The sequence below is a fragment of the Polypterus senegalus genome, chromosome 11 (assembly GCF_016835505.1).
Source record: "Polypterus senegalus isolate Bchr_013 chromosome 11, ASM1683550v1, whole genome shotgun sequence".
Taxonomy (NCBI): domain Eukaryota; kingdom Metazoa; phylum Chordata; class Cladistia; order Polypteriformes; family Polypteridae; genus Polypterus; species Polypterus senegalus.
In genome coordinates this window covers 161,513,201-161,540,323 of record NC_053164.1, presented here as the reverse complement: position 1 = coordinate 161,540,323, position 27,123 = coordinate 161,513,201, and the positions used below count along the sequence as shown (strand labels likewise).

The window sequence follows — 27,123 nt, the reverse complement described above, 5'->3', positions numbered from 1 at the left end:
ATGACCACAGAACATATAATAATACAGGAACTAATGACTTAGTTTGTGGATGCCATTTTTATATCGTCTTTACGAATTTATTTGTGTGAGAGTTATTTTACTGATATTGAAAAGAAGTAAACACAAACACGCCAATCTATCCAATAGAAGTGCGCCCTGCGTCGCCCACTCTCAGCCCTCCTCTGTGGACTCCAGTGCTGAGCCATCCGCCGACAGGCACGTTCTGACAGAGAAGTTTTATTTATTAGTCCACGTGACTGTCGCGGAAACTGCCACATTGTAACTTTTTTTTTTAATTGGCAGTACTTGATAGTAGAAGAGATGAAGAAAACAGCTTTGCATTTTTCTACTTTTTAACTACGCCAAGCTGTAAACAATATGAAGACGAGACCACCTTCAGCAGCGAGGGGTCGTAAGAATAAAGTGGACGCTGGGATGCGCGGAATGTTGGGCTGTTGGGGGTCAACAGCTTTGCAGTTTTGGGCAGCATCCTCTCTTCTCACACTGTTTGTGACACTTCAAGTACCCTGTCGGCAGTGTGGAAATCTTTGTGAATGAGTGTAATCGGCGCCATCGAAGCGTGACTGTCTTGATAAATTGCGGTACACGACTACTTACTGTCCCTTAAGGTGAGTTTGGGTCACTAAAACCCTGCAACATTCAAGGTTGATTATTTGATGAATTCTTTTAAGAAAATGGAGGATTTACATCTAAGAAGATGTATCGACCTCTTCATGTGAAGTATTGGACTTGGAAATTGCTTGGACCTTCTGCCCCGTTAGACACGGAAGGGCAGCATCCACATTTCTCAGAATAATTTTTCTCCTAAATCACAGGCACGTTGTGCAAGGTTGTCAAGCAGGTAGTTTTCCCAAAACCACTGCAGTAGTACTCAATGCATCTTTACTTCTTATATGTTAATGTTTTACTGTTTAATAATTTATACGCTTCTTATATATCATTCAAATTCTCTTATGGAAATGTGTTACTGTTTAATAATATATACGCTTCTTATATTCATATTCTTTTATCAAAATGTTTTATTACTTAATAAATTATTTTATAAATACTACATTTTATTTTTTTCCCTTGCACTCAGTGAGCGAAGCCACTGGGTAATCAGCTAGTAGTAATATAACAATAGCTTCATTTTGTAATAGTTAATTAACTTAGAACTCATGAGTAGAATATGGAATGTTACAAATTTGGATGCCTTTTGGCAGACTGAAGATTGGCATAATATAGTTAATTTGACTATCTCAATCTCTAAAAGTCCTACTGTAGTCAGAAGGCTGCCAAATTTAGCATAACAAATTCAGACAAAGAATGGTTATGTAACAGTGAAACATTTACCTCTCATTACTCAGATCACCATTTTGGATCCAGGAAAGAGAGTCTGTTAGTTCTGATAATAAAATGCTCATCATTGTCAATTTCATAGTGCAGAATATTAGAATTCCTGAATACTGTATAACTCCAGATTTTGCTTGTTAATTAGCATATGGAAATAAGAATTCCACTGCACTTGTACTTGTGACAAAAATTATTCTATAAACTGATAAAAGTTGTCATTTTTTGAGTCAGAGTATCCCACATTAATGACAAATAGGAAACTATTACCAACCCAGGAGGATGAGATTTGATACTGCATTTCAGCACTAAAGGTATTCCAAAGCAAAAAAAATTTACAAATGAATTGTCTGACCCATTACCAAAATGAAGGCACATCTTTTATAGCTCATAATTAAACCAAAAATAAATATTGAATCCAATATCAGGGCCAGCCTATATTTGTAATTTTGCTCATATTAAAGGAATAAATAAAACTAGTCCCTAAGCATCTTTAGGTTTAAACTATTTACATGGTAAAACTTTGATTCTTTTATGTTTAGAAACCTTTTTCGTTCCTTCTAAACTCAGTAAAATTTTGCCAGATTGTCAAATGTCAGATACCGTTGTAACCTTCAGGCAAATGAAAAATCCCAAAACTCACAATACATGTTGAATTATCATGATTTTTGCAGTCATAGGGAGCTAAAGTGCAAAAAGCAGTATTATTCCAAGGCCCTATAAATGCCTAAAAAAACAGAGTTAATTACGAAGTTCTTCCATTGCTTACATGTATCTACTAAACATACAGAAGCTCCCGGACAGCAGACCGGAACAAACAGCACAGTGATGAATATTATGAGGTGGCATACAGTGTTAAAAACATGGAAGATAATGACACAAATAAAACACAAGATATACCTATAAATGCTAAAGAAAATACCGTGCTAAATTCTTTTTTGATAAACTAAACAATGACTATGTACAGTTAGTTGACCTTATGCTTAAACATTCTTTTGTTTTTGTTAATGATTTAGTATCTCAGTGTTGGTAAAGGCACAATGGTGATACAAAAACTACCACTGACCAAATATTGATTTTTCAGCAGTTATGTATTGTGTTTGCTGAGGAACTGTTAAGTGTGTCAGTTTCCAGTCTTAGAAGCTGTGCTGCCTGAAATGACAGGGCTGCAAGGCATATTTGACACCGTAGATTGCAAACAAAAGGTATGACATGCCCTCATCTAAATAGACAGCTATCTAACTAACTGCTATTACATTTGACAGGTGCTGCAAGTTACATTTGGCGGCAAATACTGTTTTTGGTGAAAGATGTCAGACAGTCACCTCCTCCTCCTACCTGTAAATGTTTCCTGAGATGATACTTCTGCAACACATACATGTTGGGTATTACAAACAGTGGGTTCTGCTGATCCAGCTAAACAACCAGCTACTTATCTGTGACTCGGCTTACTGTGCATTCTGTTGTTTCATTCAGCAACATGGGTGTACAAAAGTACAAAATGATTAAAAAAATGGTCACAAAGTCTGTAATGCGTAGAACCATTTCTCGCAATTAGTTACTGTTTGCTGTATATTCATTTATGTCAAAACTCGTCTGCTCCTTTCAAAAGCAAAAGAAAAATTTGGTAGATGAAAACTGATTGACATTCAGTTTAAAAGAACCAAGTTGGTAGTTTAGGCAATTCTGCAGATACAAATGAGCATACAAAAGTCAAGACCACTATAGTTTGAGACCTGCTAGCGTTGATTGAAGAAATACATTTTTTGGTTGGCACAATAGGGTAGAACTTAGTGTTGCTGTATCTTACTGTGTGGTATTTTCACATTTTAACTGTGGATTGTTTTCAGGGTTCTCATGTTTTCCTCCTACATCCCCAAAGATATGTGTCTAAGGTTAATTGGATTTTCTGAATTAGCTCTGAGTGAATGTGGATTTTTGTACAAATGGGGCCTGTTTTTTTTTTAGTGTGCCTGAATTGTATTAGGCAGGGTTGAGATTATATTAACAACCATTTTTCTTTCCTGTTAGCTGGTAGAAATGTGGACTACAGTAAAAAAAATTCTGTCATTGTTTTGTCAATGGTCCTGAGTAATAATTTTGTTGAATCAGCTCTCAATTTAACTGTTACCTTTGTTTTAAATCTGTCTTATAGCACCCACATAATTACACTAGATGAGAGATTTTTTTGTAATAAATATAGAAAAATGAGGGCTCTTATCACAATGGAATATACAAAAAAGTTCATTAATATTAATTTATTGTTACATGTACATAGCAGGATTGACTATTACAAGCTACACAAAATATTTGTTTATTTAGAATGCTGTCACCCAACACATACATTTTGCATTCCATTGACTCGGTTGCTTAAAAAAATAATTCAATCAATTCTGTCAGGATGAACATCCTTCCCAAGCTGCTTTTTCTATTTCACAGCACCCCTATATACATTAACAAATTTTTATTTAATAAGGTATTAATTATAACCTCATTTATTTGGAATTTGAGACATCCACACATTCAAAAGATGACTCTACAAAGACCTAAAGCAGAAGGTGGCACAACACTATATACCTTTCAGTTGTATTACTGGATGGCAAATATATAAGCTATAAAGACCTGAACATTGACACAAATTGACAAATGTATACAGGCCTGGTCTACAATAATAAAACACATTGCTGTACTTCTTTATATGCACTGCTTTGTGCCCCAGTAATATAAGTTATTGTCAATATATCAATAATGCAGTCCATCAGTCACTCAGAATATGTAACCAATGGAGGAAGAACTTCAAGGCAGAGAAGCTTTTATCTGTTGCCCTCTACATGGTGATCACATTTTTCTAACTTCTCAAACCTACATAGTATTTAATCTTTGGAAAACATCTGGGATTAAAACATTTACAGAATTGTATATAGATAATGTCTTTACATCTTATGAACAATTGCACTTCAAATTTAACTTAATTTTTACACTACTTTAAAATCAGAAACTTTGCTAAAATAAACCTACCCAATTTTCCACACCTCCCACCACTCCTCAGTCTTGAGGAGTCACAGCTTCTCAATAATTTATAAAAACACTAGCAAAATACCTGCGCTTCGCAGCGGAGAAGTTGTGTGTTAAGTTATGAAAAAGAAAAGGAAACATTTTAAAAATAATGTAACATGATTGTCAATGTAATTGTTTTGTCACTGTTATGAGTGTTACTGTCATCAAGGATTTGATTATCATTATTTCTTTCAATCAGGTTCGTATTTGGAGGACGTGTTGTGTTCAAGTTACATTCCGTGTTTGTCAACCATTGTAAAGATAACAGGTTTCATTCATCGAAGTGTTCACTACCCAAATTGCTACTCGTGAATCTAAGATGTTTAACAGGCATTCCCGGTGTTAAGTTGAGGAATTGCCTGCGAGTATTTAGCAACAGCGTCTCTATGAACTTGTGGATTTGCCTTCGAGTATTTAGTGACAGCATGTCTATTAACTTGTGGATTTTTCTGCAAGTATTTAGCGACAGCGTCTCCATGAACTTGTGGATTTGCCTGCGAGTATTTAGCGACAGCGTGTCTATTAACTTGTGGATTTTTCTGCGAGTATTTGGCCTTTTATTAGTATAGATATTAAAGTTGGGAAAGGATCTTTCATTTGATATCTCAAAAAAGGAATGGAAGGCAGGCATGCATAGAACACATTCAGGTCCATATGTGGAAAACATTCAATCATTTAACTTAAAAACTTTCATCAATCACATTATCTCATTTACATTTGTCCAAAATGTATTCAGGGCAAGATTCAACCTGTGAACATTGCAATCTAGCTCAAGCCACACTGGGCCACATGTTTTGAAAGTGCACCAAATTAACATCATTCTGGACAAAATTCTTTGAATGCCCATCCAACAGGCTTGGTGTCACAATCACTTCTAACTCATTAACATCTGTGTCTGGTGTACTCCCAGATGGGCTTAAAGTGAAGAATGACAAATTGATTTTAATTGCCTATATCACACTACTAGACTTGTCTTGCTCAGCTGAAAAAACCTCAATACACCGTTTATAAGTCAAATGGGTAACTGATGTTCTGTACTATTTGAAATTTGAAAATAACTCAAATTCTCTTTAAGAGGATCTGTTCAAACCCTTTATTTAATATGCAAGATCTAATTAATAACATTTTAGAATAAGTATTCATATCAGGGAAAACAACATTCCCCCTTCTTTGCTGTTCTTAAAGATTTGCTCTTGCTGTTGGCTCTCCTCTTTCTCTCAATTGGTAGATGAATTCTGGTTTAAGTTTGACTTAACATTGTATGTAATCTTCTTCATTGTATAAGTTAGACTTCATATGGAATACTATTTTCTTCAAATAAAAATTGAAAAGCTCTATTATGAGGTTAGAAATACATAAAACTCGTGTAAGGATGGAAAGCTAGTCTAGTGGCTATCACTGTTTCCTTTATAGATTCAGCATGTTCAAACCTCAAGCCTTGTTGTTGTCCATCTTGAGTTTGCACATTCTCCCCTTATCAGCATGACTTCCCTTCGAAAGATGTACATGCTAAATAACTGGTGAATATAAGTTCAGCCCAGTGTGAGTTTGAGCATGAGTGTTGCTGTGCATAGTGGGCCCTTCATGGACTGAATGGTCCTCTAAAACACTTAGGAATCTTAGAAATCAGTGGTTAAATGCCTAGCCGTATTATTCATATTTTCATATAAAGTTTTCCAGTATACATTTTCACAGCCAAGATCTACAGTGCAAAAAAACTGAGGGAAAACCTAATCATCATTAACACCAAGTTAATTAAGCTTCAGGGATATCAATGTGTCCAGTTAGGAAGCATAAGCGATTGTGAATCAACTTCACCTGCTTTCGTGCAAATGAAAGTGACAGCAGGTGCATTGAAGAGGCATCAGCAAGACAACCCCCAAAAGGGGAATGGTTGCTCTCTTCTTATCATTCCTGACTGATTCTTCTCTAGTTTTGCATTTGTCTAGGGTCATTGTCACTACTGGTAGCCTCCTTTGTGTGAGGAGTAACAGGAGGAGCACTGCTAGAACCCTACAAAATAACTTCCAGTTGGCTATTGGTGTGCATGTTTCTGACCAAACTGTCAGAAACTGACACCATGAGTGTTGCATGGGGCCTGGCGTCCTTTAGTGGAACCTGTGCTCACAGTCCATCACCATGCAGCTCAATTGGCATTCTCCAGAGAATACTACAATTGTTAGCTCTGCCATTGGTGCCCCATTCTCTTCACAAATGCAGGTTCACACTGGGCACATGAGACAGATGTACAAGAGTCTGGAGACGTTGTGGTGAACGTTATGCCGCCTGCAATATCATCCAGAATGGCCGGTTTGGTAGTGATGGTCTGGAGAGGCATATCCTTGAAGGGTCACACACAAGACTAAATAACTGTTATTATAAATTATATATAAAAAAAATCAAAGACATAGTGGCATCCTTGGGTACATGTAGTTCTCCCTATTCTATTGGCTGCTTCTTACTCCTCATGATGCAGTATAAAATACATACAATTTCAAGCAAGGTTAAATTCTCAAGTGCTCTTATGTACATAGACTTCAAAAAACAGAGGGTTGGGCTAGGTGGCTTAGTGGTAAAATACATGTGTTATGGAGAACTAAGGTGTCCCCTTGCAAGTCAAATCACAATGTGCTTCTATGCTCTGAAACAGAACTGCTGGTAAAGTGTAACAACCAACTTCAAACCATATGTACAACACAAGCCAGGAGCGATAGCATACCTTATCAGTTTAGATGCTTGCTCAGCTCATTTAAGGGATCCCCCTGTGAACAGAACATAGAGGAAGTGGGCATTGTACATAGTTCACAATATTATTACTTTTCACATATTCTTCTCTACACAGTGCTTAAATCATTGAATTGATTCCATGAGACATGTAAATGAACAGCCTGTAAACATCAATGCTATATGTAATAAGTTCTCTGTATTTCCACAATTCAGTGTGCATTTCATTTCAAATCATTACATTCATACCTGATTGAAGTCAACACTTTTACAGAATCTGCTACATGGTGAAATCACATTTATCCCTAAAATTCATGATATTCCTACTGACTACCATTTTGAATTTAAGAGAATAGTTTCCACTAAAATTATTTTTTGCACTGACCATCAAGCACAAGTCAAGTCACTAGGAAAAGCAAGAATTAGTCTACCGCAGGAATTTTTTACTCATGTCCATTTGTCTGTAGCATGTTCAAGAGTAAGGAGATCCAGTGAATAAATAAAATTCATCCCTGGGGGAAATAATAACAACAATAAATATTGTATACAAAAAAGTACTGTATCTTATCTACTTATCTTACTGTATCTTATCTACTGTACTTACAAAGTAGTTCTGGTGCACCAGATTAATCCTCAGCACTGTAGCCATCTTAAGAAATAACCTAATGGTAACTCATTAGTTATAGCAATAATGATTCGGCAAATGTATTCAGTACCAATCATGCATTTAAAATAAACAAAGCTAAAAAAATTTACTTTTTCAAAAGCTATGAATAAGAAATATTTATAACACAGTTTCTGTGCTCTGACAGGAGTATAAGCCTGTTTGAAATTTCTCATGAAAATTGTACTTTTTAAGATAACATTCAAGTTACATAATTACAAGTTTTCCTAAAACTGGGTGAAGAAAAAGTAAATTTGAAACTGGTGTAAGAGTCCTAAGAATATTTGAATCTGATTTCCTTAATAGATCTCTGACAATAGCTCCTCTGAAGATATGATTTCTTTATTCTGTGCAATATTGCTTGGACAATTATTGCAGGTGAGTATTTTAACAAAACACCTGGAATAGGGTCTAAAGGGCAGGTACTAGGATTCATTTTTGGAAATCAGACATAATATCTACTATTCTTTCATCAATTTAAATTTACGTAAGGGGGTAAGTGCAAGTGCTAACAGGATGTGATACATTTCTGCTAGATATGGAAGCTGAAAGTTCAATCTGCAGTGTTTCATTATTATTGAAATTCAAACGTTATTGCAACTAGTTTTTTTTATTTTATTTACTTTACTTTTTAAACTTGTATGTGAGTATTTATTTTTGGTATTTATTTACTATACATATATACTTATGTATTTGGTGTATTTATGGAAGCTGCACAGCATTTTGGTCAACTTCTGTTGTTTTTAAATAAAATTGACTTGACTAATATTGGTTAGAATTACAAAAGCCATTTAATATATATTATTTACTAAGTAACAGTAGCTATTCTGAATAAAATTCCATTGTAATTACTTTTTCAGAAGATTTATGAAAATGCAAATATTGTATAACACCTATTTTCAGCAGCAGATTATTTTAATGTGTTTGAATGTGCTATAAGCATATCAACACGGCATGCACAGTCTTAAAAAATTTGCCATTTTATATTATTATTACTTATTTATTGGTTTTATTTTTCTCCTTATTGGTTTTTAAGGACCAGGGTAATGATTACATTAACACACAATATTGCCTTTTCCCTTTTTGATAAAATTGCCTTTTTCTTTGCCCCCTTTTAATGACAAATTTATATGCAAATCAATAAGCACTAAACAGAATAAAAAGTTATGTTAAGTGTTTAAAATCGCATGTTGCACTTCTGCGTTAAAGTTTTTATAGCATGTCTGTCTGAGAGAGAGTTAGCCACTTCTGGGGTCATAAAGAAATAGATTTTATGCATCAAAATAATCATCAGGTGAGCATCGTACATAAAAGCTTTCTAGATATCTGAGCTTCATTGCTGCTTCACAAAACCATTAAAAGAGAAACATGTACTGTACATTCTAAATCCATACATAGCCGTATGTCATTATGTTTTCTTAAATGTGAAATGTTTAATAATTCAAATGTTTTGGAGACCATTTTCTTTCAATGAACCAATAATGTTTGTATATAGAACTTGATCTCTGCAATTAACAAGTCAACAAAATTACATTCTGTTTTGTTTCATAATGCAGCTATGAAGCACTTATATCCATGGCATCACAGATTGCTTCAGGCATGAAGTATTTGGCTTCTCTCAATTTTGTGCATCGTGACTTAGCTACAAGAAATTGTTTAGTGGGAGAAAATGATACTATCAAGATTGCAGATTTTGGCATGAGTCGCAACCTGTATGCTGGTGACTACTACCGTATCCAGGGAAGGGCTGTGCTTCCAATTCGTTGGATGGCCTGGGAATGTATTCTGATGGTAGGAAAAGGCACTGTTGCCATTTTTCAGTTTTAACTGTTAATTTATTCCTAGCTTAAGATGTTGTCTTAATACTACGTCTGTTTATTATGACTAAATCTTTATTATCTTAATCATGCAACAGCAAAACCTGTCAATATATAAGAAATAAAAAAAAAAACCCAAATGTAGCCCAACACACACCTTTCCTATCCTCCTACATCATACCACTAGGAATAATGGTGATGCCAACTCTTCACAAATAACTGTATCATAGATTTCTTGTGTTGAAGAATTTAAGCAGACAAGCAATATAATTACAGTTTTGAATTGGCTCACTGGGTGCTCCATTAATTTTAGATGCAAACGGCTCTAGATGAATTATAGAAAAAGTACAATCAGTTCTTCAAAGTGATTTGTGCAGGATTCCTCTATCTGGAAGCAAGAATTAATTTGGCAGGTGCTGTGTCCAGATAGATGAACCTGCATTGGTAAACTGAGACAGCAAGGGCTGAGAAATCTAAGGGAATTAAAATCTATGGCAAAACAAGAAGAACGACCACAAAGCTAGTACATGTGCATTAACATGCTGAAAACACCAAGGAAGTAAAGATGGTATTCTAAGTGTATTCTTTGTTTTAACATGATTCAAGTTCTTCTGAAGTTCAGTATAGCAAAATTGTTTAAAGAGATACATATAATTTTTCTTTACTGTCTTTAAACCAGCAAATCTTATATTTTAATATTCCTATGTTTTTAGGGCAAGTTTACAACAGCAAGTGATGTTTGGGCATTTGGTGTAACCCTATGGGAAATGCTAATGCTGTGCAAAGAACAGCCATATAATAATCTGACAGATGAAGAAGTGATTGAAAATGCAGGGGAATTTTTTCGGGACCATGGAAAACAGGTAATCTATTTATTATTTGCTTTTATTATCCTTACAATCACTCCAGAATAAGAAAAACAAAGTAAAAAAAATTAAAATGACAGAATTACATAAAATTAAAATATTCCCAGTTCTGAGAGCCATTTCTGAGAGAGTTCCTCATGTGCATTATACATGAAAAGGAAACAAAATAGAGGCAGGATCCAGTCTGTTATTATAGAGTATCATTTATGAACACTTTCTAATTTCTGATCAAGCTTTGCACCATTCTTGTCTTGAAAATCTGAGACTTAAATATCATATAGTTCCTTTCATTAAAGAGGGAAAGATTTGTTAATACACTTGTTTTAATAACTGACTAGCATAGTCCCTTTGTTCTGGTTAGAATAGTAAAGCTCTGTCACTGTTTCTATCTCTGTTCTTGGCCTAATCAGTTCCATTCAAGCCTTGATGGTCTGTCCAAAGCAGTGCAAACTGGTAAAGTATTTGAATGTACTTTTGAAGGTAAAATTGAAGACATAATCACCACATATACCCACATTTGCACTATACTGAAACTCTTAAGATATGTTTAGGGGTTGTATTGAAGCCATTTTGAAATCATGTTGAAGTGGCAGTGCATAGTACGGAAGCGTATTAGGGCCACGGTAGAAAAAAAAAAAAAATACGGACACAGTGAAGAAAAAAAAATGTCGAGAATAAAGTCGACATGTTGACTTTATTCTCGACATTTCCACTTTAATCTCTGCGCTTATGTCGAGATTAAAGTCAACATTTCCACTTTATTCCCGTAGTTTATTTTGACAGTAGAATGTCGTAAACAAACTTCATCATAAAATGAATGTTTAATTTACTAGAGTTTCTCAAACCCTGTCATAAGTTAATGCAGCACATTAAATGCTTTGTATTAAGTGTTCCCTGACCCAGCTGTTAATCGCTACAAGCTTCTTAAACTGACTTCTTCTTGCACTGAGAGGAAGAGCAGGCAGCAATTGCTGCACAGAATACATTCATTTCATGGTATTCCTGCTCTCTGAACATTTAGAATGCTAAAATAAATACTTTATATCATTTTCATGATGAAATGCATTAAAGCATGTATTAAACATGCACGGAGGAGTGGCAGAAGTGCTGCTTCCTCGTAGTAAGAGTTGCCCTTCAAGTCTACGTTCAGTGTAGAGAACTTTATGGCAGGTGTGATGAGGCCCCAAAAACTAGATGTATGAATGGGTATAGGTTTAAGTGAAATATTGTGTAAATGTTGAGTTCGTGAGCTGGTGATCGGAGACACGAACACAGAATTTAATGGATGTTCTTCTGAGCTGGCTTTCTTTATTGCATGCGTGCTGTCTGTATCTGGCGTACCAAAACTCCAATTCCTATCCTTCCTTTTTCTTTCTCCACATAACCAATCACCACACGATAATCGTCTTTGTGAAATTAAAACTAGTTATAAACTTAGCCCACGGAGTGTTCAGAACTTCAAAAAAATCTTTGTTATACATGTTTAATTATGTCATCCAATCAGGGTTGCGCCCATCCTAGCAAGCATTGTGTGTGAGGCAGGAGCAAATCCTAAATGGGGCGCCACCACATCGCAGGGTGAATACAAGCAACACATACACTAAGGTCAATTTAGCATAACAAAACCCCACAGCCTATGTGACTTTGAAAGGAAACTGAAGCACACCTAGTAAAGCCACCAGAAAAACATGAAAACTCAAGGCAGGCAACACCCGGGACCCTTGCTGCGAGGCAGCAGTGCAACCTCCACTTCACCGTGCCCCCACATGTTTATGATTTTATGCATTTCAATTATATCCAGTATTTATCTTGGCATTCTAAATGTTCATGGAGCAGGAATATCATGAAATTGATGTATTCTGTGTGGTGATTGCTGCCTGTGCCGCCTCTCTGTGCAAGAGGAAGTCAGTTTAAGAAGCACATAGCGATTAACATGGCTTGGGGAACACTTAACACAAAGCATTTAATGTGCTGCAAAATTTATGATGGGGTTTGAGAAAATCTAGTAAATTTAATATTTATTTTAAGATGAAGTTTAATGTTCTGCTTTAAAGACAAACTACAAGAATAAAGTCAACATGTCGACTTTAATCTCGAGATAAATGTCAAGATTAAAGTGGAAATGTCAAGAATAAAGTCAACATGTCGACTTTATTCTCGACATATTTTTTTTCTTCACCGTGTTCGTATTTTTTTTTTTTCACCATGGCCCTAATATGCTTCCGTAGCATAGACATGAAGTTATATCTTTACTTGTACAAAGTGTTTCCTATATTGGTTACGTATTTTAAGTGAGTGACATAAAATCAGACTTCTAGTAAATTGGAGTGGGGTAGGTTTTGGGTTGGCGCCTCTGGGGGTGTTTTGTCTTCAATATTTCAATATAAAAATGGCTTCTTTTTAGTAACTTTACTGTTTGTTTGATATCCATAAAAAATTGTTTCCAAAAAAAAGGATTTCTAATAAATTGGCGGTAAGTTATTGATGAGTGGAGCACAAAGGAACATATAATAAGGATTCTGAATAAGATTCCCTTTTCAAAGCTAATTAAGCACGTGAATTTCTTTTACCTTCTGATTCCCCTTTAGTTACAAAGTGTGAATATTTGCAACATAGTAATAAAGCTGGAAGTTAGAAAATGCTGTGGTACCCTCTTCTTTACATCTTTGAAGAACTTTCTTTTTTAAGTGCGGTCTTTGTGCTTTGGAAACCAAAAAAAAAAAAATGCAATTGATCACTGTATAACTTATTTTCTTAAAGATATTTAAGGAGCACTCCAAAAGTCATATAAAAGCTTTGGAAAGATATTCATTTTGATAATTTTAATTCTCCTAGTTAAGAGAAAGGTGACCACCTATTAACAGCTTGTTTGATGTTTTCATATTGCAGGCATTACATTTGTATATATCTGTAAATTTCATTTTCATTGTAAGTCTTGATAGCTGAACAATCCTGAGATAAACAATGAAAACTGATCTAGTTTACTAAGATGTGCAAGACTGTTCCCTGATTTAAGGAAACTTGTATTTAAATTAATTTTAATATCTAAGATCTTGAAATTCACTAAAATTCTTCCCTACATTTTATACTATTGGCAATGTTGAGTTTAGAGGACTATGTAGAGGCTGTTATCAGCATAGAAAGAGATACTTTTTGTTCATCACATTCCCTTTAATTCCCTTTTATCAATGCTTTTGTCTGAATATTAATAAGTAATTAGATAGTGAGCATTTACTAGAGAGACAAAAATACTTAGGAAGTGTTTCTCCAATGCTAAAACCCATCAGGGTTGGAGCTTGGTTCACAGGGAGTATCAATCCTGTCAGTGATCAACTAAGGTGGTGGGTAGCAAGAGGAAGTTATTAACTGGATCCTTATGGGAGCCGAGGAAGACCCCGAATGTAAGCAATGGATGCAGAAGGGGAGAGCTAGGCCATATAACAAACTGTACTTTTAAGGGCCATCTACCAGCACTGTTGTCTGAATGCAAATCCGTTTCCTTCTCTCTCACCCCCCCTTTGATAATTACGATACATAGAGCTGCATTTATTGCATGGCACATGGCATGACTTGTCAATAAGTCAGCTTTTTTTTTTGGTTTACTGTAATAGGTATTAATGAAATGGTTGCACTTTAAAGTTCCTTCTATATGTTAATATCCCTTCTATGGAGCGTTAGTACAGGTTTCAAATCCATTGTTTAAGACTTATTAAAAATTCTGAAGTCTGTCGGACCTACTATTATCTTTTGTATAATAAATGTAGAAAGTCACACTACATATTTGATGTTTGTGCCTGCTAATTTTTTGACACAGATGGCATCTAGAACTTTCTACAGTTTTACCTATATTAAACTGAATTTAACATAACAAAACATGCCTTTCTGGTATTCTGTTGTAGAAAATGATCAAAGAAAGTCTGACCACAGTTTACCTAGTTTGGGTACCTTGACACATGAAGCATCTTCCATAGGCCAATATCACATTGCACGACTTCTAGTCAGACTATATCAAACATGATAACTGCAGATGCTGATCTTGTCGTCTGAGCTTTTAAATTTATATGACACAAAAACTGCTGGAGATGTCAGATTGCTTGACTATGTGACAACTTTCTGGCATAGTTTAATACTTCCAGGAATTGCATGCTTGCCCATTTTCTGACAGTTGGTGCAGTACAAAGGGTATGGCAAGTTTGGTGGCAATTTCAGTTTTTTGTTTTTTTTTCTTTTCTTTTTATCATTCTGCCATGGGGCATAAAACATGAAACAGCCAGACTAGCCTTTCTGCTGTTTACAAGGTCCAAAACACCTATATTCCTTATTACTATACTATATATATTGTACTTCCAGATGTGTGCTCATTGGTTGTTGACTCTAATGCACACAGAGCCCACCGCCATGATTTAAAGGGTATGTTCGGTATTTTGCAGGTCAAAATTATTTCTTTACAATCATGATATATTAGTTTGCCAAATGAAACTTCATTCCAAAGTGAGCATATTTAATAACATTTAAAAAATAACTAGCCCACTCTTGCATGTTATGATGGTTGCAATGGCTACAGGGTTTAACTTGAAAATTAACAAAGTTATTTTCCTTTAAGACAAAATGTTTGATTTTGTTGGGACAGTTCACGAATTAGGAGGACAGTCGCTGGGTATGACACAATGTGTGATTGGTGGTCTTTGGAGTGCACTGTAACATCCCCAACTCACTATTATTATGTAAGTGAAGTCTACAATGGAAAATCCCTGGGAAAGTTGTATAATGTGACATGGCCTTTAAATTCAGGTCATCTACACAACAGGAATTGAAATTCACAGTAATATTGTACATCGGTTTGCACATCACTAAGAACTAACTTTAAATATAAACTTATTACCTTAAGCTTTAGATCATAACTTTTACAATGGTCAGTTGTTGAGAAGTCTAGTCAAAAATAGTAACCCAATATAAAATTTGGAATAGCTAAAGAAGGCAAAAACTATTTTCATGCACAGAATATCCACTGTAAGACTATGGAGGTCTTATTGTTAAACATGAAACAAAGTGCTTTAGATTGGCAGAGAGAAGTGAGCAAAGATTTTTTTTTTTTTTATTTGTACTCCCCTGAACAAGCTATTGTTTACTGGTGTGACAATCTTAACAATATATTGTTCTAGATTATATATCCAGGGTTGATACTCAATTTGTGTAACCCTATCAAAGTGCATTCAGCAATACACGAAAATTGTCCATGTCTCAGGGTAGTTCAGGTTATTTTTGCCCAAACTACATAGTTGTAAGGTTATTGTCAATATTGCCATACCACAGACAATCTTTTGTTGAATTAGAACCTCAATGAGTGCAATATATAAACTGAATTAAGCTTAGATCTTTAAAGGGGGAAGTAAAAGGTATCGTTTTGCAATTAAGCTTAGTGAAAGCCCATAATATGCTGCAGATAAAAAAAAAATAAAGTGCTGGTACAGTTGTTTTTAGTACTTCACAACATCAATTTTTTAAATAATTCTCTTTACTTGACTGTACAGTACATTAGTACTAGATATATTTTAAATCTTGTTTTCTATTAGGAGTATGGCACTTCCAAATCTAAGTGTTTTCTATACCACTAAAACATACTAAGCATTTCCTCTTCTAAAACTTATTTTCTGTTAACTCCTGCCAGATGTACCTGACAAGACCAGAAATTTGTCCACAAGGATTGTATGAGCTAATGCTACATTGCTGGTGCAGAGACTTTAAAGATCGACCAACCTTTGTGCAGATTCAACATTTTCTTCTGGAAGAGGCTATGAACATGGTATAGATAGTGGACAGACTGGTAATAATAAGGCATGGGCACTTAAGGCGGGCCTCTAGAGCTCATCTCTTTCCACTGTCCATTTTTTATTTTTTATTTTTAAGGTGGTGGCTGCATTGCAGTTGGCTATTATTCTGTTGCTGTACTGGGGCTTAGGAGAAATATCTTAAAAACATGCTTACTGTGTCTTCAGCATCAGCTAATATTTTTGTAGACTACTGTTTTTTAAATTTAGATATATATTTTTTTAACTTATCAATGATAGGTTTTCAGCTTTGTATGATTACAAATTAATAGAACAACAATGGGGTAGTTGCTTGTTTCTGGTTTTTTTCTTCATTTGTAGGGAACAACTGGATATCTTGGGCAAGAGGGTTCCTTAATAAAACACTGAATATAAAAATTAAAGAATTTTATACTAAAGCTAATTTGCACAGCAGATATCATTCATATTTAATTAACTCTCTTTTAGTACATTGTATATAAGGAAACCACCTGGATTAGGATCCAAGTGCAGCTGTGCAACAGGTGACACCGCATCACCACACTGAGGTATGAGGTTATTTTACAGTGGCTGGAATGCCAATCCACCCCCCGGGTTTGTCCAGCAAGTTGGAGGACCTGCTTTCAGGGCTGGATGCAGATTAATGTCATACCCAAGATGGAGCAATTGCAGGTTAAGGGCCTTGCTGTAGGGCCCCACGGAGTAGAGTCACTTCTGGCATTTATGGGATTTGAACCAGCAACCATCTGTTTGCTGGTGCAGATCCCTAGTCTCAGAGCCATCACTCCGCCTCCGTATTGCTCAACTTTAATTTTGAGGGTAATTTAAAAACCCAAGGAAGTGGTCTCTTGATTTCCATTATTTTAATGGAATCAGAACAGTGTCAATTAATTTCTCCTTACTCATTTTTTTACACTTGAAGTCTGAACATTAAACCCCTTAATATCTGTCTGGATACACATTACAATGAAAAGTGAAAGTAAAAAATTCAAATGTATAGACATTTGTTGAGCATTTCATTTTTGTCAATGCTTTACTGTGATCTCATGGAACTCTGTTGTATAAAATTATTTTTTTCTTATGTGCTTTGCAGTAAAGAGGAGGTAGAGGGTTATGATTTATTAATTGTAACAGTTCAATTATTATGTCTTGTGGTTTCAGTTGTGGTGAACTATTTATTATAGGCATCATTTCCTGCAGGTAGTTTTAACACTGGAAGTTTACCATATGGTTTTAGAAAAGACAAACTTAATTCTTATATTTTATTTTTCTTTTTTGTGTTAGCTAGGGTAATTAACAAGACACATTTATCCTACTTCATTTAAAAGTTTGATCTGAATGAAGATGACCATTCTACAACTAATGTAATTTTTTGGTCATGCCCTGCATGGCATCACTAATATGAGTATTATTATTATTAGTTAAGATTAAAATAGTCTATGGCATCCATTTTTTACTTCCAGAAAGGAGCAAGTGTATTTGTTTTTCTACTTGCTCCACAGATTTTACAGTATTAATATCAGAAGTACCTTAAATTGATCCATCAGGTACAATAACTGTAAATCAGCTGCCTTTTTAAAACACTTCATAATTAATAGAATGTTTTCAAAGCCACCTGAAAATTCTAAATATGTAAACTGTATATAAAAGAAAGCAAAATAATTGACTTAGGAGGAGGTACAAATAAATATTTTTCTACAAAGTATGAGTGGATTTTGCACCATCAGTAATTATTCTTACAAATTTTTGAGGAATTTTCAGTTTACATTTATATGTGCTTTCAGTAGTGTCTGAAGGATATAAAAATTAATTTAAGGACCATAGACTGAAATAAAATGTTAATGAAATATTCCATTTATTAGGTTCACAACCGATTAGTTTTTTTCTTTTATTCTTATTGTAGTTTGCATAATATTTGTATCATTTACTATGTCAATGTCATTGTTGTTCAGGAATAAAACGGAACACTTTGCTGCCCATTAGTTTTATTTATATTGTGAAACATTATATTGCTGCTTATTTACCCTTCATCTTGGATGGTATTTCTCACTGGGCTATGCATAACTTTAGGATTACCCATGCTTGATCCTGAGGTACTGCTGCAGATGTTCTTGTTTATTGTATCCTTTGTTGATCACATGTTTAAATCATTGTTTCATTTCTTGCATTTAAGAAACTGTGATTCATTTTTATTAGATGGCCTAATATTAATAATGGGATAGTCTCCCTTTTATGTCTTTTTGTTTTGATTTTAAGAATTAATTCCAGTGATAAGATTGTTCCTTTAACTGTTCTAAGTAGGCTAATATACAAATGGAACAAACCGACAGTAGACACCAGGCAAACAACAGTATGCCTTAAAGAGGAATAGATCACAGAGGAATTAATAATATCTTAAATGATATGTGAAAAACAAGTCAATTAGTTTTATTATTCAAAACCAGAAAAAAAAAAAACTTTTCTAAAGTTCCTTAGTACATAAAGTAGGCTTATACAGTATGTGGAATTTCTTTATTTATACATTAAATGTGAAAACTAGAAAATACAACCATGTTAAATTAAACTAGTGACAAACATAATTTGATCTGTAGTTAATAAAGGCATTCAAATGAAAGGCATGGAGGTACCAATTTTAGGAAGTATTAGGCTAGTACAATTTCAGGGACAAAATAAAATGTTGTTTTATGAAAGAGACCTTTACTAATGTGTCACACCTTAAAAATTATACAGTCTTGTGTTCCCAATTTTTGCTTTTGCTTGAAAAACTTACAACAGAGTTCATGATTGGGGTACCTTTTGTTGTGATTGTTGAATTTTCTGAAGGTTCTCAGTGGTAATCGGCTATATTTACATATATGTATATCAAACAGTATTTTTTCTTGAAAAGGATTAAAATTAAGTGTAGTTATGCCACATTTATAGGCTGAATATTCCATTTTAATTGAGTGTTATTCAAAGTTAGTATCTGATTAAATGAGTAAAATTGAATGTTATTTAAAAAGAGAATACAAATTTATGTTGCATTTGTCATTTATGCATTTTTCCATACCAGCTTATTTATGTGATATTTGTAGTGCTAATTACATTGTTGCACAAACTATAATAATGCTAATTACACAGAAACAGCATATTATTGAATTACATATCATTCTTTAAAATCAATGCATCAGTTGTTTATAGAAAGTTTATATAGTACAGATTTAAAGAAGAGAAAAATGAAAACTTCAAAGTGGCCTTTCCTCTGGAAATTATAATAAACTTGCAGAGCAATCCCTGGTTCTCATATCAAGCAAAACCGGCAGACCAATGCCATCAGGCTTCTTAGGAACAGGTGACAAGTTGGTTCCTCATGCTTGTGTGAGGCCTGAAAAAATGGAGGATTTAATTCTAAACAACTCCTCTGTTTTTCCCAGATCTATTGCATGAATAGATTTTGGTAGAAAAATTGTTTTAGACTACTAATCAGGCCAATATTTGCATTAAACCTTCAGGAATGTTTTGCTTCATTTATTCCTACAAACTTTTTGTAAAGTGTTTTAACTAACATACATTTTATTTAGGTTTTGTACAGTAGTTAGCACTCCTGCCTCACAAATCCATTACCTTGAATTTGAATCCCATCCCTGCACTGATTTCCTCCCACAAGCCCGTAGACATGGACTCTGTGAGGAACCAATGCACCATCAATGGTTGGCTGCTGCCTTGCATACAGTGCTTCCAAAACAGACTTACACCGCCCATGACTCTGAACTGGATTTAGAGAGTTTGAAAATGTTATTGTATGTTAAATAATTAGCATTTATATTAGAAAAACTTGTAATTTTCCAAATACTTGAGAAAATAAAGAGGGAAAATACTGTGAGTTTCATCGTTGTAAATTAAAAATTGAAACCTATAGAAATTTTAACTTTGTTCTTGAATAGGTTTGTTTCAAATGTGTGTTCCTAATAAAACATGAAATGCTGTTTTTTACTGCATCCTGCAAGCAACTAATAAAACACTGAAATTATGACATTGTTTTCTAATTTTCATTTTTAATATTTGGTAAATAAGAGCAGTAGTGAATCACACTGAGGGCAACTTAAAAATATTTTGTTTATTTTGTAAAAGAGTAAATATTATTGAAAAGCACATTTTGTTCATTTCACTTGTGGAGTTTATGCATTTGTTTACTTTTGTCTTTTTATTAAATACATGTCTTGTTGCCAACAGTTCCCTAATTATATGTACATTTTGAAAGTAAAAATATTTTCAGTTAATATATAGAATTGTTTCAGAACAAGTATTTCTTTTTTAGGTGATGGAGTAGAAAAAAGCTTAGTTTTTGTTGTTTGTGTAGATTATTAAAGTAATTGAAAATAAAAGGCATCTTGACTAAATACTATGTTTCTGAATATTTAATAAGACTTTTTGAATTTTTATGCTATTCTGATTATTTTCTTTTTATTTTAGGGTTGGAATTAACCATTACATTTTTACCCTTTATGACATTTTTAATTCTAACTCATCCGGAACAGCAGAAACATGATTATATTTTTAATTAACTCTTTCACTTTCTGCATACTTTGTTTTGTAGATTTAATTTTAAATGAGTAAATTTGCCATTTTTGTCCTTCAAATTTACACTCACTAACCCTTAATGACAAAGTGAAAGCATGTTTCCCAAAAGGTTTGCAAATTTATTAAAAAATCAAAAACTGAACTCTGCCATTCATGTAAGTATTCAGACCCTTTTATGTGCCACTCCAATTTGTGCTCAGGTGTATCCTGTTTGCTTTAATTATCCTTGATTTGTCTATAACTAGTTTGGAGTTCACATTGGAACATTAGAGAAATCTCAAAGTACAGGCCATTCAGCCCTACAAATCTCACCAGTCCTATCCACTTAATTAAAAAAAAAAAACCCATTAAATCTAGTTTTGAAAGTCCCTAAAGTCTTTCTGTCTACTACACTACTTGGTAACTTATTCCATGTGTCTATGGCTGTCTGTGTAAAGGAAAACTTCCTAATGTTTGTGCAAAATTTACCCTTAAATGTGTCCCTGTGTTCTTGATGAACTCATTTTAAAATAACAGTCTCAATCCACCAAGGTTATTATAGTTAACGAAAACTAAAATCAAAACTGAAACTATTATTAAAAAAACGTTTTCATAAACTGAAATAAAATAATTAACAAAACCGAAATGAAAAACTAAAGCTAAATAAAACTATTAAAGTAGTTGGAAAGACTAACTGAAATAAAATAATTTATTAAAATATTTTTAGTTTTCATTTTTGAATGAATATTCTTGACGTTAGTCCTTAACCTTTGTAAGTTTAACTCTAAAACAGAATTTGCGGTGACAGAGCAAGCTGAATACGGGTGTGTAAAGCGTGTGAAATAGAAAGCAATTTACGTGCTGCCTTTCTTTGTGCTTGTTGTATATCAAGATGTAATTAAAACGGCTGAAATCAAAATGTGCTGGTCCACAAAACATTTACCATATGGACAGAAAAATCACGAGTGAGTAACGTTTCAGTTTATTTCTCATGTGACTGCTTTTTGTCGACAGCAATTCACCTGCCACTTCACCCAGGAGAAATCATGTTTACTTTCTCATATACAAGGTATAGAGAAAGTATAATAATCATGAAAACATTCAACCTCAATATTTTGATGAATCTTGACGTTATAGACCTACCAGAGTCCAAAATACCGTTTTTTGAAATGGTATGTGTGCTAAGTGTGTCTGTGTGTATATAAACACGATAACTCAAAAACGCAACTAGATAGATGGATGAAATTCGGCATTTGGTTGTTACACTACAATTGGGCCAAATACATCACCTGGAAGTGGTATTTTACCTGAACACATTTTTTTTTTTTATTCATGCAGCTGCAGAGTCCGATTTATTCAACTTTACTTTTATAATAATTGTTCAATATATTATTAATTTGATTTGATTTGTTATTGACGGTTCCTTAACGTACATAATATAAAAATATAATAATGTTCTTGTGGTTTACACCTCCAAATATCCATCCCCATATCCAAGTATACAAGAAAGTGTACGGGCGACCACTCCTGGTTTTAGAAAATAAAACGGCACTGATTGAGAGACTGACTAGGTCATCATACAAGATCAGCATATTGTTGCTGACCAATCACTTTTGCTTTAAAAACATTGTTTAACAATGAAGCGACACAAACAAAGGTAGGCAGGCTAAGAGAGTCTACCAAGTGATGAAAAACAAAACATACTATGGGGTGTTTTGTATTTATTCTATATTTATTCATTTTATCTTTTTTAGTTCATATTCTCAACTCAAAATACCTGATATTGTGAAAGTAATCCATTAGCAGAATTGTATTTTAAAATATTTGTTTTCCTTTTTTCATGTTTCTCTCTCTCTGTCAATATAGATAGTTGAAATATCATATTCTTTTTGCTCTTAACATGAACCTCATTGCATACCGGGGATTTTTCCTGCCTTACATCCAAACCTGCTGCAGTAGGCTCCAGGTTTCCTGGAATCCTGCTCTGGATAAACGGGTTTAGATAATGTATATATTGTTCTTACTCTCAGATGCTATCTCTGTCATTTTATGCCTATCCGTACTCCTATTACCTGCTCTTGCTCTGCTCATTATGGGTTTACTGTCCTTTGTCTCACTGCCCCTAACCTTCACATTACATGTTTGTTGTTCTTTGTTTCCCTCAATAATGCTAGGTGGGGTCTGCACACTGATTCAAGTCTAAGAGTCCTGTTCTTCCTAAGCCCCCGTGATTTTCATGAGAAAATATTTTAAAATTTATAAAATTGTTCATATTCACTATTTGGTTTGGATTATGCCTTTTTTCATCAGACAAAATCAAAACCTGATTGTAAACCATGTAGTGCAGTAAGCTTCCACTAACATTAAACTTTTATCCAAATCTTAAGTGTACAGTTCTGTCTGATTGTGACACAAAACTAAACTCCGTAGGAGCTCCATGTCATAATTACTAAAACTAAAACTGAAACTAACAGATATAAAAATAAAATAGAAATGTCTTGGTGAAATAAAAACTAAACTAAAACTAAAAATACACGATGAACGAAAACTAAAACTAAACTGAATTTCCAAGTAAGGTCAGAAAAAATATAGAAATAAAAACTAATATAAAAAGGCAAAACTATAATAACCTTGCAATCCACTGTGCTAATTCCCTTCATAATGTGGCACATTGTACTGATTAAACATAATTTACAAAAGCACACAACTGTGTATGTTGTATAAGGTCCTATAATTCACACCGTGTGTCAGAACAAAAATCAAGCCATGAAGTCCAAGTAACTCTGCTGACCTTGTTTAATCAGCCAACACAGGAAAAATGTTGGGGGTAGCCATCCATATATTGTCCCTGGCTGCATGCAAATGGGTATTTGAGAAGAGTACTATGTGTACTCATCAAGTTCCAGACTGAACTGATTTAATATTCAAAACATGGTGGCTTTAAAGGCCATTACTGGAAGTTACATGCTTCTGGGCGCTGGAACTGGAAGTGATGTCTTCAAGGTTGAATCAGGCAGGTTTTCCCATGTTTGGTCTGTAGAGACAACAGAAGAGGGTTTAGTGCACCCCACCACCCCCTGGCCTGGTGTGAAATTACCTTCACTTGGTCCATACTGCTTTCTCCTACTCGCAATTGTGTGTCAACCTCTGTGATAAAACTGTAGTTGAAGCATAGATCAGGGCAAAGAAATACAAGAAATTCTAAAAATTTGCATGTTTTCAGGAGCACAGTGGCCTCAATAATTGTCAAATGGTAGAATTTTGGAACCACCAGGACACTTTTCTAGAGCTAAGCATCCAGCAAAACTAAGTAACTGGGCAAGAAGAACCATTTTTACGTAAGTGGCCAAGAACCCAATTGTCTCTCAGAGCTTCACATGTCCTCTGCTGAGTTGGGAGAACCTGTTAGGAGGATGATCATCTCAGCAGCACTCCATCAAGCAGGCATTATGGTAATGTGGCTAGCCAGAAGCCGCTCTTGAGTGAAAGGCATATGACAGGCTGTAATCCGAATATAAGTTTTTAATATGTCACTGTGCTCTGTGCAAATATTTTAAATCTGCTTTTCTTTTCTTCTCACATGTACAGCTAACACCAAAGCCAGATTTAGTAGAGGGGCCCAGCATTTAGAATGGCTAGGAAGGCATCTTAAGACGAGACAAGTTAAGGACAACTGTGAAATGGGCAATGTCCACTATTTCTGTGTGCTAGAATCAGCATGATATTGGATCTTCTTTACCTTATTTGGAATGGCATGATTTACCTAAGTGGGGTCCTGCACATGGAGAAAGAGTATAAAGCCTTGGAACATTGCCCGGCACACCTTTGAAGTCGATGGACAGATGGGAGATAACGTCATCCGATACTGAAAATCCTTCCAGCGTGGCAACGAAAATGGCAGACTGTATTCATCGAGCTCATACATCAGTGAAAAGTCTTGTCATGGCTTCCTTGTCTGTTATGCTATGTAAATCGTCATTAAAGAAAGCTAACTTTATATGTGATTTTTATATGTAACTCCTATGTGATTTTTCTACAGCCGTTTATCATTAAGGGAGGGGTATCGCCTTTTAATATATCTATATAGTTTCAGGTTATGTAACCTGAACAGACTTAAACCCTATCCATCCATTATCCAACCCATTATATCCTAACTACAGGGTCACCGGGGTCTGCTGGAGCCAATCCCAGCCAACACAGGGCACAAGGCAGGAAACAAACCCTGGGCAGGGCGCCAGCCCACCACAGGCAGACGCACACAGCACACACTAGGGCCAATTTAGAATCGCACCTAACCTGCATGTCTTTGGGAGGAAACCCACGCAGACACGGGGAGAACATGCAAACGCCATGCAGGGAGGACCCGGGAAGCGAACCCAGGTTTCTTAACTGCGAGACAGCAGCGCTACCCACTGTACTACCGTTCCGCCCCGTTATGTAACATGCCACAATTAAAAAAGAACTTATTCCAACCAGGGAGCTAGTGCCCCCTGCCGGATATACAGGCCACTTGGAATTTTCTAAATGACATTTATGGCACTCTGGTCAGAACTCCAAGCACTATCTCTAATGAAGACCAGGCACTGCTCATTATCTGCCTAATACCATCCCTATGGTGAAGTGTTGTGGTTGTAGCAACATGCTATAGTGGTGCTTCTCAGCAGCAGAGACTAAGAGACTGGTCAGAAATTAGAGAGGGATGAATGCTGCCAAACACAGAGAGACTCTCGCAGAAAACTGCTCCAGAGTGCCTGCGATCTCGGACTGAAGCGACATTTTACCTTTCACCATGACACTAAACCAAGAGAATTCTGGAGGGGCTTCAAGACAAGTCTCTGATGGTACTTGAGTCGCCCAGACTTAAACCCCATAGAACATAAGTGGAAAGAGCTGAAGATGGCAGTTACAGACACTTCCCCATCCAATCTAATCGAGATGGGAGGATTTACCAGGAAAATGGGAATCTACCTAAACAGAGGTGTGCAAAGCTGGTATAAACACCCAAAAAGACACAAAGGGGTATTTGTTGCCAAAAGACCTTCTAAAAAGTGCTTGGTTTGAAAAAATGGCAAATTTTATCCATTTATAATTAAATCTAGAACATAGTAAAGTGTTCAGAAAAAGAAGGGGTGTGAATACTCGCTGTAAATAATCAATGTGATTAATGATGATGACCACTCCACCATAGAGAGGTTTGGCTCAATCAAAGGGTTGCTGAGAAGGGTTCGAACCATCAAGCCCTAGTGGGGAACTGAAAGGTTCAGACTGCAGATGCGCACATCTGAGCAAAGGTCTGCCAAGAACAATGAAGGGACATGATAGCAGTGCCAAGCGTGAAGAAAATGTAACATACTTCAAAAAGAAAAATGACATCAAGCATATCTTTGGAAGAAATTAATTATGATGAATTTGCTATATTTTATTATGTTAAATTATCCATCCATCCATCCATTTTCTAACCCGCTGAATCCGAATACAGGGTCACGGGGGGTCTGCTGGAGCCAATCCCAACCAGCACAAGGCAGGAACCAATCCTGGGCAGGGTGCCAACCCACCACAGGACACACACAAACACACCCACACACCAAGCACACACTAGGGCCAATTTAGAATCGGCAATCCACCTAACCTGCATGTCTTTGGATTGTGGGAGGAAACCGGAGCACCCGGAGGAAACCCACGCAGACACGGGAGAACATGCAAACTCCACGCGGGGAGGACCCGGGAAGCGAACCCGGGTCTCCTAACTGCGAGGCAATTGTTAAATTACTTAGGCAAATATACTACTTACTTATTTTTGCTTTGCACAACAGCGTCATATATTGTGCAAAATATTCGACCGAAAATGTTGTTTTTTTTTATAAGTTATTTATCCTATATGTTTAGTTGTGATGACCGAGAAAAATGTTTAATCTAATGTTTTCATGGAGATCGGACATAAAGTTTCTGATAGAATGGCACTCTGTTGGAACCAATGATGGACCACAGCAAACAGTATCAAAAATGTTCATCAAAGAAAAAATATCTGAAGTTACTTGTATCACATAACCATGTCAGTAGTTACTCAGTCATATTCTCACAATGTGCACAACACAGATTTTTTGCCAAAACATTGTTGAATAAATGCTTCGGGAAAAATAAGTGCTGACACTGAAGTAATACTTCTGCCCCTGTTTAATTGGTCAATAGTTCTGTCATTTCATAAGCTCAGTTCCATGTGAATTGTGTTTCCTGTTTATGCCCAGCACCGGTTTTTCTGGAAGCATTTATTTGTCAATGATAATCAAACATTTTTAAAT

General features: G+C 35.2%; 1 protein-coding gene across 4 annotated transcripts in view; it reads left to right on the top strand.

Annotated features, from left to right (window-relative positions):
- Nucleotides 1-16,917, top strand: part of ddr1 (discoidin domain receptor tyrosine kinase 1) — a 247,406-nt gene extending 230,489 nt beyond the window's left edge. For all 4 annotated transcript variants that reach the window (XM_039769984.1, XM_039769982.1, XM_039769983.1 and 1 more), the window contains exons 16-18: nt 9,352-9,586; nt 10,326-10,475; nt 16,147-16,917. In XM_039769984.1, coding sequence (XP_039625918.1) covers nt 9,352-9,586; nt 10,326-10,475; nt 16,147-16,287 — 526 coding nt within the window. In that variant the 3' untranslated portion in view covers nt 16,288-16,917. The remainder of the gene's footprint in view (nt 1-9,351; nt 9,587-10,325; nt 10,476-16,146) is intronic.
- Nucleotides 16,918-27,123: the final 10,206 nt, after the last annotated feature.